The sequence below is a fragment of the Labeo rohita genome, chromosome 21 (assembly GCF_022985175.1).
Source record: "Labeo rohita strain BAU-BD-2019 chromosome 21, IGBB_LRoh.1.0, whole genome shotgun sequence".
NCBI classification, from domain to species: domain Eukaryota; kingdom Metazoa; phylum Chordata; class Actinopteri; order Cypriniformes; family Cyprinidae; genus Labeo; species Labeo rohita.
The window spans coordinates 6,243,717-6,261,869 of record NC_066889.1 but is presented as its reverse complement, the minus strand read 5'-3'; the positions used below and the strand labels follow the sequence as shown (position 1 = coordinate 6,261,869).

Genomic DNA, 18,153 nt, shown 5'->3' with positions numbered 1-18,153 from the left:
ACCCTAATTAAACATACTTGAATCAGCATCTCACTAGAAAATTCTAGGCAAATGTGTTGGAGCTAAAATCTGCAGGACAGTGGGCCTCCAGGGTTTCTTTCTTTGCATCCTTCCCTTGCATCCTAAGGGGAGGAGCTAAGACACAAGGAAACAAAGATGCACAAACAAAAAATTAAAAAGCACCCAGAAAAATCTGGGGCTCGTTTTTCATACGTCGCTAACTCAGTTAGCTGGATTTGACTGTTGACGATTTGGCATGATCTTGAATTGTTTGGTTCTTTGATGCTCATCCTGAACTTGCCGTCATAGCAACAGGTCCTTAAGCTTGAACCTGCTTAAGAGCAGGCATATTTCATGCCAGCCATACTAATCATCAACAGGTGCGTTTGAAGAACCGAATTAGCCAGGTCATGCTTATAGAGATTATATGATCTTGGATGTGTCATTTGATCTCGGATGTAATAAGCGACTTACGAAGAACGGGCCCTGGTACCAACAAAGCCTGAGTACATTGGTTTGATTTTGGCAATGTCTAACCAATCCTGTAACCCAGAGTTTGTTCGGCTAGCTTCATGGTACAGGAGTTGTGACAGTTCAAGGACAGCTTAGGGTTTTATCCTAAATACAAAACTGACCTTCAAAATAGACATAAAAATTAATTTAACGTTAGGATACATCAAGCTAATGTAAAACGTCACACAGTAATGTAACACAGTTTAGCATGAAGTAAACAAAATGACAAATGTTAGGATTTATATTTAATTTATTACATTTTTACAGACATGCCAAGATAGCAACAAGATTGTTTAAGGTCAAAAGTCTCCATTTGCAAAATGGAACAGTTCAAAATGTCATTCAGAATCCTGCAGCATTCGGTCCACATTAGGGAAATGCATTCACTCCTCCTGCCATGGCTTGGGCTGCACCTTGCCCACAGGTGACAGGTTCCATGCAATGCCTGTTGATGTGATCACCTGCAAAGACAGTGCACAAAATCACATACAGAACACAGAAATAAGATAAATGATTTCTTAAAAGTTCGTGTTCGCAGTCACATACATATGCCCAAACAGCTGTGCAAAATGTGGCCCCAGCAATCAGCAGAGGAGGTCCATACTTTGCATGAAAATCAGGGGACAAATCAGACTTTTGTCGCAAAGCCACCTGACGGGCACTTTGACCTATTGTAAAGGAGGAAAAAATTAAGATTAACTCAAGTTTACATTCATTGCCTCAATTAAGAATGGTCAAAACCTTTAACTCAATGAACTTATTAAAGACATTACTAATGCAACACCCATTGACCTTTTTGTAACCATATACATGAGAGTTTGCGGCTAAAACACTAACCATTCCGAAGACACGTTTTCAGTTTGATTTGATTGATGAAAAGCGGTAGTATGCTAGTATTCATATTTTAAGATACTCGATATACGCTATGTGCAACGTCAAAGCAGACATACAGCAAATAAATAAAATATAAACATGTCTTTAAAGACAAATCTGACAATATATTCAACTGTTTGCTAAAACATACACACCACCAAACTACGGATGTATTATATTAAAACTAGCTTTAGCATACAGGAAAACAACAGCCAGTTTATTGGCTAGCATTATAACAAATACGGTTCACTTAAAAGTGAAATAAAACGGCCAGTCTTTAAATAAGATATTTAACTTACCACTGAGGTTCAGAGCAGCCTTGGCGAAACGATACATGGTTGTGTCTTGGTACAGCTGACTGCTCGTGCTAATACCCTTGAACTGAATGGCAGAAACAAAATGGCAGCGCGGAAATGAGCGAGAGAGGGGTGCGCGCATGCACGCAAGGTGATCGTAAAAACGATCAGCGGTAGATTCAACATAAAATAAAATTATAACGTTACACTGAAATAATCTCTAATAGTCAATAATTATATGTGGTTTATGACTAACCTATACGAGATTGTACTAATAGATATAAATTCGCTGAAATATTTACATTTTCTTTTACATATAATAAGGAACCACTATTGCTGTTTTACATGTGTTGACAGTGTTAATGTTGGTTAAACAGTTCGTTGGTTATTCGGTGTTAACTATTCCACAATGTATTTATGATGTTTATATAAAGCATGTAAATGTAAGCGTATTTTAAATGCGAATCTTTTGCTCTATGATTTCAGACGTGTCAGGATGGCCGAGTGGTCTAAGGCGCCAGACTCAAGGGCTGTTCCCTTCCGACGAATCGGGTATTCTGGTCTCCGAATGGAGGCGTGGGTTCGAATCCCACTTCTGACACATACCTTTTTCTTGAACTAGAAATAATAAAATGTTATCAGATATTTTAAACGTAAGAAACAAGCTCATACTTTTTGAGTAACTTTACATAGGCCTATTCCCAAAATTAGAGGAGTATGTATCCCCTGTATCATTAAGATGCTTCTTTAAAGTGACAGAAAAGTCTTTTTTTATGGAACAGTTTATTTACAGTATATAAAAGAAAATCTTACATTTTTTTGATTATGTGTTTTATGTAATAGATCATATTTGCTACATCAGGTTTCTTTATAACGTGCTATAGTAAGAACACTCTAAAAAGGCTTGGTTAAAAACAACCCAGCGCTAGGTAAAATATAGACAAATCCAGTGATTAGGTTGTTTTGTTCCAGAGTTTGGGTTAAATGTTTAACCTAACCTTCTGGGTAGTTTTAACTGCTTAAAAAGTAGTACATTTCCTATAAACTATATTTCCTGCTTAAAATGAATGCAAAATAGGTTGGAAATTAATATTTATTAATACATTTAATGACTAATAATTAAATAAACCATTTTTAATTAGCTCATTATTAAATGTTCACCTCTGATTATTGCTAATGCCTCTAATTTTATGTCTTTAATTAGATACTTTAGTTTAATTTGCAATCTATTTTGGGTTCATTTTAAGCCATATAGTACTTTTAACCATTTCAGACCTGAATTTTTTTCACTTAACAAAATTTTTTTTGTCCTCTTGATATTTGCTCTTCTCCAAAAATTATAAGTATATATATAAAAAAAAGATTTGTGCAAACTCATTTTTATTCGATTTTTCTCATGTCTACTACAATGGACGCCAGGACCGAAAAAAAAAATCTGCATATTTTAACCATGCATAATATGTAGAGTTTGTGCACTATAGTTGAACTAGTGTTTGAGATTATGAACAGAACACATACTGTAAGAATAAACAATGCCGTAAGAATCTGGAAAAAAAAAGTAAGATGATATGAAGTCTCAAAAAAAAATAGTTTGATCCTTTTTTTTTGTTTGAAGTGAGTGAATCTGAGTATATGTATAAATGTCTTTGCTTGTATATGTATGGGTTTATGTGTACTTGCTGATTGTTTTGATAAATATATTATTGTGTGTGTGGAGGTGGTGTGAGTGTGTGTGTTGCTGTGTATTCACTGATCTCATATTGATATTAATTTCATTAATTAACATCAATGTTCATAAAACATTAACATTAGAATTTGTACCTCTGTATTTAGCTTTGAAATGCTTGCACACATTTCTCAACCTGTTATACAACTAATTCTTGAGGTTCCTGCTGATATCGTTCAAGACCTGATGTCCATTGCGATGGACAGTAAATTTTTTTAAAAATCCTGTGTTCTGCAACTCTGATAGATCTTCAAAATAACTTTGAATATTATAATTTTATAGTCTTAATTTTACAACCGGTGAAAGTTGATGAGGCTACCATTAACATAACACTGCATATAAAAGGTAACATATTGGGTTCTTCCTCTTCCTAGTTGGTTGTCATGTTTCTCTTTTGTGATGTCTGTAGCTCAGTCAGATTAAGTTAGGAGTCAGATCTTCATTGTGATTGGTTGATCAGGGACCAATCAGCGACCAGGCATTGCTCATATTTTAAAAACATTACATTTTATTGGTTTAAACAAAAAATCATGTGATATCCATTTCAGTGGACACAGGGTCTGAAGTTAAGCAATAGGTGAGTTAAATAAAACTACCCAGAAGGATGGGTTAAACAATTTCATCCAGCATTTTTAGAGTGAATATGGAGCTCACAATCAAGTAGAAAATAAACAGAAGCTCAAACTGAGCAAAAATATGAAATTGATACAGATGTTATATCTATGGCCAAAAATGAAGATTAAATTTGACATATAAATTGGAATAGTTTGTAATGTACACTACCAGTCAAAAGTTTTTGAGCAGTAAGATTTTTAATGTTTTTTAAAGAAGTCTGTTCTGCTCACCAAGCCTGCATTTACTTGATCCAAAGTACAGCAAAAACAGTCAAATTTTGAAATATGTTTACTATTTAAAATAACTATTTTCTATTTGAATATATTGTAAAAAGTAATTTACTCCTGTGATTTCAAAGCAAAATTTTAGCATCATTACTCTAGTCACATGATCCTTCAGAGATCATTCTAATATTCTGAGTTGCTGTTCAAAAAATTTTTTATTAACATTATTATGTTGAAACAGCTGAGTAGAATTTTTTCAGGTTTCTATTATGAATAGAAAGTTTAGAAGAACAGCACTTATCTGAAATAGAAATCTTTTGTAACCTTATAAATGTCTTTATCATCACTTTTGATCAATTTAAAGCATCCTTGCTAAATAAAAGTATTATAAGATTTCTATAATTAGCTTTGACCACAGGAATAAATTACATTTTAAAACATATTCAAATATAAGGAAATATTTTAAATAGTAAAAATATTACTGCTTCTGCTGTATTATGGATAAAATAAATATAGGCTTGATAAACAGAAGAGACTTCTTTAAAAAACAAAACTGTTCAATAACATTTGACTGGTAGTGTATATCAAAGAGATTTGAACCATATAACAGATTACTTAAAGGGGTCATCGGATGCTAAGTTCACTTTTACATGTTATTTGAACATTAATGTGTGTTGGCAGTGTATGTACAAATCTACCCTATAATGATAAAAATCCATGCAGTGGTTTTTAATTAATCTGTAAAAATAATATTCCCTTTTTCAAATCAAGCCATTCTCAGATGCCTGTCATTGTGGCGTCACACTGACAGAGACCGCTCCCACGATAGTTGATTGACATGAGCGTTTTACCTCAGATCAGCTGTAACAGTCCGCCCTCTTTGTTTCGATGCCGGAGCAGGAATGTAAGTTAGACAAGAATATCTCTGATTGAGCGATTGAGGTGTTGTGTTGCTGGATTTAATAATGAACATAGTGGTCGTCATTTACTTCTGACATCTGAGCCGCTGAAGATGCAGTAGATTACATTTGTTTGTGAAGGAAATGCGCCTCCCGATCTACATAAATGTGTCTATGTTTGCACAAATCATTCATGATCCAGCTTCACTTACAGCAGAAGTGAGTATAAGGTTTTTTTTATGTATCTTTGCGATCGCCTTTCCTAATAATGTGCTAGTTAGCAAGTTTAGCGGCTAAACGCGGCTAAAGTAAACAGGCTTGTCTCTCCACAGAGAGAAGAGAGGGGCGGGGCGAGCAGAGCTCATTTGCATTTAAAGCAGCCTCGACCAGAATGAGATGAGTTTTGCAGAGCTCATTTTGACAAGGTAAAAAGGTGTTGTTTTACACAACCATTGAGAATTTTTAACCAAAGTATATTATAGACTTTTCATTAAGACCCTAAAGAATCATATCAACTTGTGGAAAACGGGCATCCGATGACCCCTTTAAATAAAATGCATATAAATGTTTTCACTGTTTATTTTCCAAATCTACATTTACAACCACATCTGGGATCATTTGAAGCTGCATTTAAACTGCATTTTGGAAGTTCAAACTCTAGGCACCATATCAGTCCATTATATGGAGAAAAATGCTGAAATGTTTTCCTCAAAAAACGTAATTTCTTTACGACTGAAGAAAGAAAGACATGAACATCTTGAATGACAAGGGGTGAGTACATTATGTTTTTGGAAGTGGACTTCTCCATTTCTTAGTAGCCTCTTGTATCATATTTGACATGTTTTAACACATCATTTAAAAAATGTATGGACAATCAAGTGGCTTCAGTCAAGTAAATGTTCATCTTGCAATATTAATAACAATATAGAAGTTATTCTTACATTTACTTGATAAAAAACATTAGATTTCACAGCACATGTACCATAACCTGAAGGTACATGTTTCTAGAATTATACAAATATGCCTTTTACTTCCTAAAGAAAGTGTCAATCAGATGACACAAGGCTTGTAGACTATGTACAAGTTTTTTAGCTAAGTTTTGAACTTGTAGACAACTTAGAGGCTTTTGAAATTAAAATATATTAAAGATGTATAAAACGTCATACTGTAGGCTTTATAGAGTTTAACTTGCTACAAGGAAGGTTAGGCTTGTGCAGATGCTTTGTTTAATGTTCAATGGCACAATAGGGTAGGTTCACAGATACACCACGCATAAACTTGCACGTCCTGATTTCGCTGAGTTAGATGTGTTCCTGGGTCAACATATATTGTTGACCCTGGAACAACATTTTAATTCAAAAATTTAATCTTGACCACATCCCTACACCTAAACCTAACCTTACCCATGATTAATCCCTAAAATCAGAGGAAATAATAGATGAATGACACTAATGTACAAGCACCAAACACTGATTGTAATCCTAAACTTCACAAAAACTATAAACTGATTTTTCAAATCTGATTGGTTAATCACAATGTTGATCCAGGAACATGTCATACTTGGTAAAATCAGGTTCTGCACCAGTACCAGTAATCAGCAATAAATACTTTGAACCAATGTAGAGTTTTGAGACAAAATCAATAATGCACAATGGTAATAAATCATAATTCTTTAATGATGAACATTATGAACAGAAAAGGTTTGCAAATACTTGTCTTGGTAACAAAAGTTGCAAACATAATCTCATGGAATGTTACATGCATCTAATCTACAAACTTCCTGAGCAGATGTTAAGACTAGTATGTGATAAATTTGCTTGAACACCCACTTTGGGCCTTGTTTTAATCTGTATCAGGGAAACTAGTCTGACAAGTCTCCACTCCAACCTTTACTATGACGCTCATTTAAAACCATTCTAGTGTGTTTTCATGTTTCTGTATATTTGGTTTAAATGTTCTCTGGTTAGATAAAAATCTGTAGTCAACAATTAAAAAAAAAAAGTGGGAAATTGTGTCCCATATTTACAGCAAGCCATACATTCCTAAAGAATATATTTACTTCTTCAAATGATTATGAGTCACAGTTGCTGTAGATACAACATATACTACATTAGTTGTATGAATGCAGTGATATGAAATTGTTTATGAGCACATGACGTGCTAATTAAGGTCACACTGATGTATATGAAATGACAAGGAGGTTCAGACAAAACAGTCAAAATTAGCTATCAGCAACAAAACTGGGCCATACAGATGAATGGAAGAGCTAGTTTGTTGTGATCTCCATGTTCTAGTCCTTCTTTTTGTCCTTGACTTCCTCATCATCTGTGTACTCTGTTGGTTCATCTCCAGGTTTAAGAAGCTTCCCAACATAATCGTATTTCTCTGTGGAGACAAATACAACCTTTTACTCAACATTCAGCAGTGCAAGCTCATTGCAACATTCTCAAAGAGCGCAGAAGTCAAACAAAAGACGTCCTTCAACTCACGTGTGAACTGGGTCTCCCACTCGCTCAGGCTCTCCTGCTGCATAGCATTGAGATCTGAAAGATCATCATGAGTGTCTTTCAAGGCCTCCTTCTCCAAACAAAACGTGGCCAGTCCTCTGGATGCATCTCTGCCCGCAAATACCCCGTAAGGGCCCTCTAAAAGTGAACAAAGTAGGTGTTAGCTCTTTAAAAATATATCATCTTAACAGGAATGTATTGCATTTTTTTAAATGAACCAGCATTCTGTGCTCATTGGACATCCTTAGTATCTAGTCAACCTTTATCACAGTTTAGTTAATCATTCACTGATGACTAGCAGTTTTGGCATTGCAAAAGTGTGCACAAAAGTTACAAAAACGCACAAAATACTGACGTCTCACTGCGGAGGAAAAAATATGTAAACATAAACACACTTTAACAGGGTTGCGTGACAACTACGTTATCCTGAATTATCAATAGGTTGGGGGTTATGACTTGGCATTTGTACGGTGCAACATAAAGGGGCGTGTCTGAAATTAAATTAATGCATTTTAATAGAGTATTGAAAAACGAACGCGCATATAGGCAACCGTGATTGAAGAAATCACGTAATTCTTCTGAAGAAAAACAATTCACCTGAGAGAAGTTTAAAAGACCTGCCACTGAATTTGAGATATTCGCATGTTACCTGGCCCGTAGAACTTCTTGCCTCTTGTAACATCAAACACTTTTCCGTTGATAGCCATAAGGATTCTTGGGTTTTTCAGTCCATCGTACTCTTGCAGTTCTGCTAAAGTGAAATCTCTTTTCTTTAGTTTAGGCAGCGGCTCTTCAACCGGGCCAAAGTCTGCAGGCTTGTCTCCGCGGACGATTTTGTACAGTAGGAATAAACACAGACATAGCAAGCTAATGTTCAGAGGCGAAGTGAAAATTTCCTGAAGAATTCCAGAACTTTGCTCGACCTCCTCTTCAGCCATTTCGTTTCTGATGTTGTGCGTGAGAACATCGAGACTCATCGACGACCACAGCAGTGCACCAATCACAGAAGCCGAAAACACACAATAGTGTGACGCCAGCCAATCAGATTCGAGGTGGAATTCTGGGACGTGTAGTTTTTGCGATAGGGTGTTGAAGTTAATTGTAATCTGGACTTTTATTTTTTATAAGTGTTTTATAATATTAAGAAAATGTTTATTTAACTGTGTTATAATAAAACAACATGTAAACTATATTTGTAAACATAACGAATGTCCTGTGCCAGTTTCATGTTCATTCAGTAAACATATTAATGACCGAACAGCTATTACACAACACATGAAAGTGTTTTATATGTATGGAGTTGCATATTTTATAAAATGCTTTAAAATCATGTAGAAATGTAACTACCATGAGAAATGGCAATGCAAAAAATGTGAAACAGAAAAAACATTTTAACTGGTAATTTACAATAACCTTAGGCTACCATATACAGCAAAAATAAATAAATTAATTAATTAAATAATTAATTTAAAAAAGTAAGTTTTGATGAACCGTGGATATATTTAATATAACATATTGTGACAAAGTTAGAATATATTTTTTTATTTTTTAAACATTTGCTGAGGAAATACAAATGTGAAAAAAACAAATGCAAAGGAAGAGAACCAGGGGTTCAAGTATGGCCAAACAATACATAGCAATTAAAATTAAAAAAGAGAAAGAGAGAAAAAATATTAAAAATAAATAAGTAAATAAATAAATAAGCAAGCGGATCACATAACAATAAACATAATCTTTCCTATAACACATAAATTAATTATTAAATATTGTTATATGAATGTGACACATATAGTTAGAACTGTAAAATATACAGTCATTAAAATTTTATAATTTTGTACCATTGTCATTTTACAGCTCTGGCTACCATAGTTTAATACAGTGAATTTAACAAAGATTATTATTATTATTATTATTATTAAAAATATATAAATTTGAAAAAACAAATGCCAAGGAAGAGAGACAGGGGTTCAAGGATGGCCAAACAATACATAGTTTAATACAGTGAATTTAGCAATTAAAAAAAAAAATAGAAAAATTCAAAAGAGAGAAAAAATATTAAAAATAAATAAGTAAATAAATAAATAAATAAGCGGATCACAAAACAATAAACATAATCTTTCCTATAACACATAAATTAATTATTAATATTGTTAAATGAATGTGACACATATAGTTAGAACTGTAAAATATACAGTCATTAAAATTGTATAATTTTGTAACATTGTCATTTTTACAGCTCTGGCTACCATAGTTTAATACAGTAAATTTAACAAAGATTATTATTATTATTATTATTATTTAGAAATATATAAATTTGAAAAAACAAATGCCAAGGAAGAGAGACAGGGGTTCAAGGATGGCCAAACAATACATAGCAATTACAATTCAAAAGAGAAAGAGAGAAAAAATATTAAAAATAAATAAGTAAATAAATAAATAAGCAAGAAGATCAAATAACAATAAACATAATCTTTCCCATAACACATAAATTAATTATTAAATATTTTTATATGAATGTGACACATATATTTAGAACTGTAAAATATACAGATTATTATTATTATTATTATTATTATTATTATTGTTATTATTATTATTTTGTTTTTTATTAAACGCTCAGAAAATACAAATGTGAAAAAACAAATGCCAAGGAAGAGAGACAGGGGTTCAAGAATGGCCAAACAATACATAGCAATTACAATTCCAAAGAGAAAGAGAGAAAAATAATAAATAAATAAATAAATAAATAAATGAGCAGATCACATAACAATAAACATAATATTTCCTATAACACATAAATTAATTATTAAACAAAAATTATACAAAAACACCAAAAAGTATCATTCATTTAAAGTTTTAGTTGTCTTTGTGTTACAGGAGGTAGATAAAGATTTAATATAAATTTAATATCTTATTGAAAGTAAGAGTGGAGGGTAAATTTCATAATCTTGCATTTGTGGATAAAATATTTTGCAAGCAAAATAATTAAGTTGCATAGAAAGTAAACATTTTGTATGAACACAGTGGCAAAAAAGATGCAAGATGCAAGTTTCTGGTTGTGAGTCACAGAAAGTACGGTTCACATCAAAAGATTGTTTTTTTTCGTTACCTACATTTATACAACGCGTGTACTGTTGGTTTTTAAGTACCTCCTCCAAACAGCAGGTGGCAGAATAAAATATCGAATCTATGTTTTCATTCCCCAATGGAAGAGCGAGTGTAACGGGAAAAACAAAACACAGCAGGACTAAGTGCAGTGACGTGGCCACGCGATAGAGAAGAGAAAAGGGGGAAATAGGTTGGATATGTTATGTTTATCCCTTATTTATTTTTATATCAACGTTTTCCTTATAGTTACATTTATAGCGTTTAGCTTACTGAATGCTGACTAACTATTGCTGATGAAAGTTAGCCTAGCTTTAAATACAGTACAGTATGACAGACAGATGTAATGAGGCTTATTTGCTAAGCATGTACTACAGCATCTATTAAAACGGCTTTTCATGATCAGTTCACGTCTAGAAGTTCACTAATGTCTATAATCTGTGTTTTGAGTTATATTTTCTTGAGTACAAGCTGAATCTGTAGCCTCAGCAATTTGATGTAAGTTAAGTGAAGGATGTGAACTTGACGTCCAGTACGTTGTACTGACATTTTAAAATGTATTGGTTTGGTCAAATTTCATAAACGACACTGTCATGTACACAATTATATATAATGTAGCTAATTATATGTCATTTAAGTAATGACCTATTTATTTGTCCATTTCAGGAAACTGGTATGTGTTAAGATGTCAGACAACGAAAGCTCCACGAGTGACAAAACAGAGAAATCAATGAACCAAGAGCCCAAAGAGCCTTCATCACCTACTCAAGATGAGCCCTCTGGTGAAACTCAGACTGACAGCTCTACTGATGTAGCACCAACCCGAAAGACCAGGAGAAGACCAGAGCATAAACCTCCTCCAGAAGAACAGAAGACCCCAGAAGCACAAAAACCAGCACAAAGTGCTCCAGAAGTAAGCTTTTATCACACTTCTGCTGATTTTCTATATATATACAGTTAAAGTCAAAAGGAGAAAATAATAGCTGAATTTATAAAAAAAAAAGACCCTGTTTAAAAGTGTTCATACTCTTGATTCTTAATACTGTCTTGGTACCTGAATGATCCACAGCTGTGTTTTTTTGTGTAGCGATAGTTGTTCATGTGTCCCTTGTTTGTCCTGAAAAGTTAAACTACCTGATGATCTTCAGAAAAGTTCTTCAGGTCCCACAGATTCTTTGTTTTTTCAGCATTTTGTGTATTTGAACCCTTTCCAGCAATGACTGTATGATTTTGAGATCCATCTTTTCACACTGAGGACAACTGAGGGATTCATATGCAACTATTACAGAGGGTTCAGCACTCACTGATGATTCAGAAGGAAGCAGACAGTATGACTAAACTGTCACTGTTTTCAATTAGACCTCTCCAGAGACGACTGTTTCCCAGGGAGGTTGGGGTTACTGGGGTAGCTGGGGTAAATCGATCCTTTCCACTGCTACAGCCACTGTAGCTACTGTGGGTAAGAGGCTCAAGATTTTCACTTTTTTTTTTTTATTTATTTTTTTTTTTTAAACAGCTTCATTTTTACAGTTAATAGACTCATACTGTTCATTCTTTGTCTAAGGCCAAGGGTTGACACAGGTCATTGAGAAAGCAGAGACATCTCTAGGAATCCCAAGTCCTGAGGAGCTTTCAGCTCAAACGGAAAAAGAAAAAAATGATGGTAATGATGTGCACTTCAACTGACATGGGATACATTAGACCAAGCACATCAAGTATTAATGACCTTTCTGCTTTTTGCCTGCAGATTCAGCCAGCAGTAAGGAAAATAAAGATGAAGGGGAGAAGGCATATGGAGTGGGTGGTGCAATGGGAATGATCTCCTCCAGTAGTATGGGAATGCTGTCATCTTTAACCACTGTAGTTCAGAGTACGGTAAGGACAAGCTGAATTAATTTTGAGTATCTGTATTTATTTTAATTTTTTTATTTTTATTTATGTTGAATGATTATAATTTTTATAGTGTATAAATTATGGAATGACCACTGTTTTTAGCAGTGATTCTCAACCAGGGGGCTTAGCAAACTCCCAAGGGGCCTTAAGATGACTTAAATATGATTTAAAACAGGACAAAGCAAGCTTAAAAATAATAGTGAAAGCCTCTCAAAATCAGGATGTTTATTTTTTCCAATTTACCTCCTCAACAAACCTACTTCTACTTTAAGTATGATACTTTAAGTAATGTAAAAATAATAAAATATTAAAATTCCATAGCTATTTTTATAATGAATATACATTATACTAATTATGTCAAGTTCTAAAATATTTTACTGGGTAGAAATTTAGTTGAAATATTTGTAAAAAGTCTTATCGTTCATTCTTAGCCAGTAAATCAAGGAAAACTGGACAAGTCATAAATATAAATAATAAATATAAATAATATTAATAATAATCATAATCGTTTGGATTATTATATTTAGACACATAATTACATTTAGATTACTTAATTCTCTTTTTGGATTGTGCTTAAGTGCAAAAAAATAAAAATAATAATTAAAATAATTTAAAAAAAAATTCTGCCTACTTAGATATATATATATTTTTTTTACAAAACCAAAGAAAAAAAAAACAAAGATTAAAGATGGAAAGAGAACTAAAAGAGGTGTCCAGCATGTATTATTTTAATTAATTACTAATTGTTATATTAATAAATATTTATAAACATTTATTTTAAGACAGCAGCTGCACTAAGTGAAAATACCATATTTTCTTGGTTATAGAGGCTGTTTACACTAAGTGAAAATAGCGACATGCTATTTACACTAAGTGCAAATAGCAATGGATTCTGTGTACACAAGTGAAAATAGCAGTATTTTCTTAGCGATATGCTATTTACACTAAGTGCAAATAGCTGTAGATTCTATTTACACTATGTTAAAATAGCAGAATTTTCTGCTATTTATACTACTTATTGTAAATAGTAGCAATTACCTGCACCTCAGCATTCTAGTACATTATAAAACATTATGCAATAATAACATATTGAGTGTAAATTACAATTTTAATTCAAATTATTAAATGGATGCCACCTTATTGGAACAATGTAAGTCCTCCCTACACCTACCCTAATCCTACCTGATACTTTATTCCACTTTTTGATTATTTTTTTATTAAACGTAAATGCCTTTCTAATGTCATGTTTGGCAAAAAAACAGATTCAAAACCCTGTCAATCATGTCATTAATGACTACAGCATGTGTTTTACCATCTACACCACTGGAACTGTTGTAAGGCTCTTGTCTTTTGTAGTGTTGAATGACTAGCACAACCACATGTTGGTGGGTGGAGTTAGTGTAAATAACCTCTGCCAACAAGGCAGGCTATTTGCACTTAGTGTAGATAGACAGCTGTTATTTTAATCATATATTGCTTTAATTAATTGTTTTATATATTTTATTTGATTGTATATTAATTTTGTCTTCCTATGTTTGTTGGCTAGGGTAAAACAGTAATAAGTGGTGGTCTGGATGCATTGGAGTTCATTGGGAAGAAGACCATGGATGTTATAGCAGAAGGAGACCCCGGCTTTAAGAAAACAAAGGGGCTGATGAACAGAAACACCACACTGTCACAGGTGCAGAAGCTATGAGGACTGTCTGTCCTAAATGAGATGGAGAATATTAAAGAAGAAGTCCACTTCCAGAACAACAATTTACAGATAATGTACTCACCTCCTTGTCATCCAAGATGTTCACATCTTTCTTTCTTCAGTCGTAAAGAAATTATGTTTTTTGAGGGAAAACTTTTGAGGAAAACATGTTTTTTGAGTTTGAACTTCCAAAATAAAGTTTAAATGCGGCTTCAAACTATCCTAGCGATCGGTTATTTTCATTTTAAAAAATACTTTTTAATCTCAAACGCTCAACTTGTCTTGTCTCCCTGAATGTATTCCCCAGTGTATTCTGGTTCAAGACAGTTAGGGTATGTCTAAAAAACTCCAATCATATTTTCTCCCTTAACTTCAGAAATCATTTCAAAATCATCCTACATCGCTGCAGAAGTTCCGACCCAGTGTTTGCAAAGTGAACATGCAAAGAAGATCAAACACCCTTAACAAAAAGGGTAAAACAGCAATATATGATGATTTTGAAGTTGAGGGAGAACTTTAGATGGGAGTTTTTCGACATACCCTAACTGTCATGACCCGATCGTTATGCTAGATAAGACCCTTCTTCCTCGGCTGGGATCATTTACAACCACATCTGGGATCGTTTGAAGCCGCATTTAAACTCCATTTTGGAAGTTCAAACTCTGGGCACCATATCAGTCCATTATATGGAGAAAAAGCGTTCTGAAACGTTTTCCTCAAAAAACATAATTTCTTTACAACTGAAGAAAGACAGACATGAACATCTTGGATGACAAGGAGGTGAGTACATTATCTGTAAATGGTTGTTCTGGAAGTGGACTCTGTTCAGACACTACTGCAGAAATATATCATCGTGACCGATACATAATTTGATTCTGCTTTTAAGTGAAACTGGCCTGATTCTGTTTTTCATTCCTCAAAGGTCTTAAGGGAAGCAAAAGAACGTGAAGAGCAGCAAAAAGCTGAAAACGTCACTTCAGAAACAGACAAGAAGGCTCATTATGGAATGCTGTTTGATGAGTTTCAAGGCCTGTCCCATTTGGAGGCTTTGGAGATTCTCTCTAGAGAGAGCGAAGCCAAGGTCAGTAGAATTTTTGTAGCAAAAAAACAACTATAGATTTTAAAACAAAGATTTGAACGCTGGTGTTTGTGTGCAGGTGAAATCTGTGCTGACCACACTGTCCGGTGAGGAGTTAGCTAAACTAAAAAAAGAACTACAGGACATTAAAGAGCCTTTTTCCCTTATGGAGTTTGATGACGAGGTGGACGATGATACGAAAGGTAAAAGCCTACAGTGAAGACAAAGCTTAAGTCAAAAAAGTATTGAGATGTTAACATTTTTGAAATCTGTGACTCCATCTTCTGCTCAGGTGATGATGGTGAGGACTTTGTGAAGGAACTGACAGATGCTCTCGAAAGATTACAGATCTCCACATCAGCAGACAAACTTGGCAAGGTATCACTTGAGGATCTTTTCGTAATTGTAATATTTAAGTATTTTGTGTATCAGATTATTAATACTACCTCATATCCACTCAGGCCAGAAAAAATGCATTCAACCATATCACAAACATTAAGCTACAAAGTGAAAGCCCACAGCAAGAAGAAGAAGAAGAAGAAGAAGAGGAGAAAGAACAGAAAACGGCGGTGACAAAATGCAGTGTTGAGGTCTGCAGCTCTAGCTATTCAGCCTAAAACGTACTAAATGTCATTTGAGAAATGCAAACATATACAGTTGAGGTCAAATGTTTACAGAATCTATAAAATGCATGTTATTTTATATTTAGTACTGACCTGAATAAGATATTTCACATAAAAGACATTTATATATAGTCCACAAGAGAAAATAATAGTTGAATTTATAAAAATGACCCTGTTCAAAACAATGACTGTATGATTTTGAGATACATCTTTTCATACTGAGGACAACTGAGGGATTCATATGCAACTATTACACAAGGTTCACATGCTCATGCTCCAGAAGGAAAAATTGTGCATTAAGAGCAAGGGCGGTGAAAACGTTTTGAATTTGAAAATAAGGGTAAATTTAACTTATTTTGTCTTCTTTAAAACATGTAAGTGTCTTCTATTGCTTCTGAAGGGAAAATGAAATGAAAAAAATATGATGTTTATGCAAAATAAGAAAAACGTACACATCTCCATTCCTTTCAAAAGTTTACACCCCCGGCTCTTAATGATTCGTTTCTCCTTCTGGAGCATCAGTGAGCATTTGAACCTTCTGTAATAGTTGCATATGAGTCCCTCAGTTGTCCTCAGTCTGAAAAGATGTATCTCAAAATTATACAGTCATTGTTGGAAAGGGTTCAAATACACAAAAATGCTGAAAAACCAACAAATTTGTGGGACCTGTAGGATTTTTCTGAAGAACAGCAGGCAGTTTAACTGTTCAGGACAAACAATGGACTCATGAACAACTATCACAGCTGTGGATCATTCCGGAAACAACACAGTATTAAGAATCACCCCTTTTGAGTCATTTTTATGAATTCATTTATTATTTTCTCTTGTGGACTAAATGTAAATGTCTTTTATGTGAAATATCTTAATCAGATCAGTGCTAAATGAAAAAAATAACATGCATATTTTGGTAAAATAATTAACATTTTGCAGATTCTGCAAGGTGTATGTAAACTTTTGACCTCAACTGTATCTTAGAATAATGTATGTTTGTGTTCTGACAGTTGAGTTTTCATTTTCATAGGAGGCCCATTTGCTTGCCATTACCAGCCTGGCCGAGTTCACAGCCAGATCCATAGAGCAGTTCCACAAAACAGCTGAAATGCTGCTCCACTGTAACCCTGAGGGCGTGACGGCCACAGAACAAGCCAAAGTCCTATCGCAGTGAGTTATATAGTTGCAAAAATTGTGCAAAATTAGTATTTGGAGAAATTAAAACCATAATGTGTTTCTCTTTCAGAGTTACTATTGTTATTTGTAAGGAGGTGTCACTACTATCCAAAAAGTTCACGTCGTGTTTGACTACCATTGGGGTGAGACGCTTCACTTCTTATAGTATAGTTTAGAGATCTGTAATATTGTTTATGGTCATTATAAAATGTGAATTTTGTATGCCATCAAGTCAAAATGTTTGTATTACAGACAAATGAAAAGGGAGAAGTTCTCAATCCACTTATTACCAGCGTTTTTCTCGAGGTTTGTCTCTATTTGATGTTTTCTCTTTAGCGCATTCAAATAAATAAGATATTTACAGATCTAAGTCTTGTATGTTGATATCTGCACAGGAGCATTACCATAACCTTTTTCATTTTCTTTTAATTTTTAAGGCATCAAACAGTGCATCATATATCCAGGACGCGTTCCAGCTCCTCATGCCAGTGCTGGAAGTGTCTCATATTCAGAGGACGGTGGAGTCAGCACAGTGATAACCACTTAGAAACACTTTACTGTGCCAACTTAGATTTTAATAACGAAAAAACCCAACATGCAACATCATATAATGGAAGTAAACAATGTTTGATTTACATTCAAGTAGATATGGGAAGCACACGACTGTATGGTGTGCACAGCTTTTGCACATCTGTTGATTGTTGGCTTTTTCCTATCTTAGTATATTTTTGAAAAGGCTTGGTGTCAGAACTTTCACTATAACTGACATTGTCTGAATGAATACAGTAATTTAAATAAATATGTTTTATGTCTAAATGTATAATGAATAGAAATCAGATTTTTAATATCTTTAAGACTCATCTCGTTTTCAAATAATTATGCAAGTCATATCAGTATTAATGTTTAATTATCTTTTAAATAAACAATTGTTACTTGTC

The 18,153-nt window shown here is 33.7% G+C and overlaps 3 protein-coding genes and 1 non-coding gene across 4 annotated transcripts; 2 read left to right on the top strand and 2 right to left on the bottom strand.

The window, feature by feature from the left end:
• Positions 1 to 745: 745 nt before the first annotated feature.
• On the bottom strand, positions 746 to 1,852 carry LOC127152029 (cytochrome c oxidase subunit 7B, mitochondrial). The gene is made up of 3 exons (XM_051092425.1): positions 1,686 to 1,852; positions 1,060 to 1,181; positions 746 to 974 (listed from the first exon to the last, which is right to left on the bottom strand). The coding sequence occupies exons 1-3, from the start codon at positions 1,822 to 1,824 to the stop codon at positions 897 to 899; spliced, it is 339 nt and encodes a 112-aa protein (XP_050948382.1). The 5' UTR covers positions 1,825 to 1,852; the 3' UTR covers positions 746 to 896.
• A 320-nt stretch (positions 1,853 to 2,172) lies between these two features.
• trnal-caa (transfer RNA leucine (anticodon CAA)) lies at positions 2,173 to 2,283 on the top strand. The gene is made up of 2 exons: positions 2,173 to 2,210; positions 2,238 to 2,283. It is a non-coding gene; the product is annotated as a tRNA-Leu (tRNA).
• A 4,518-nt stretch (positions 2,284 to 6,801) lies between these two features.
• pgrmc1 (progesterone receptor membrane component 1) lies at positions 6,802 to 8,623 on the bottom strand. Its single transcript, XM_051093892.1, has 3 exons — positions 8,303 to 8,623; positions 7,636 to 7,791; positions 6,802 to 7,531 (listed from the first exon to the last, which is right to left on the bottom strand). Exons 1-3 carry the CDS (start codon positions 8,589 to 8,591, stop codon positions 7,437 to 7,439), a joined length of 540 nt encoding a protein of 179 aa, XP_050949849.1. The 5' UTR covers positions 8,592 to 8,623; the 3' UTR covers positions 6,802 to 7,436.
• Positions 8,624 to 11,424: 2,801 nt separating this feature from the next.
• fam114a2 (family with sequence similarity 114 member A2) lies at positions 11,425 to 18,153 on the top strand. The gene is made up of 13 exons (XM_051093927.1): positions 11,425 to 11,671; positions 12,118 to 12,217; positions 12,323 to 12,421; positions 12,506 to 12,633; positions 14,198 to 14,332; positions 15,270 to 15,428; positions 15,505 to 15,628; positions 15,718 to 15,803; positions 15,887 to 16,015; positions 17,070 to 17,209; positions 17,286 to 17,358; positions 17,468 to 17,521; positions 17,653 to 18,153. The coding sequence occupies exons 1-13, from the start codon at positions 11,444 to 11,446 to the stop codon at positions 17,749 to 17,751; spliced, it is 1,554 nt and encodes a 517-aa protein (XP_050949884.1). The 5' UTR covers positions 11,425 to 11,443; the 3' UTR covers positions 17,752 to 18,153.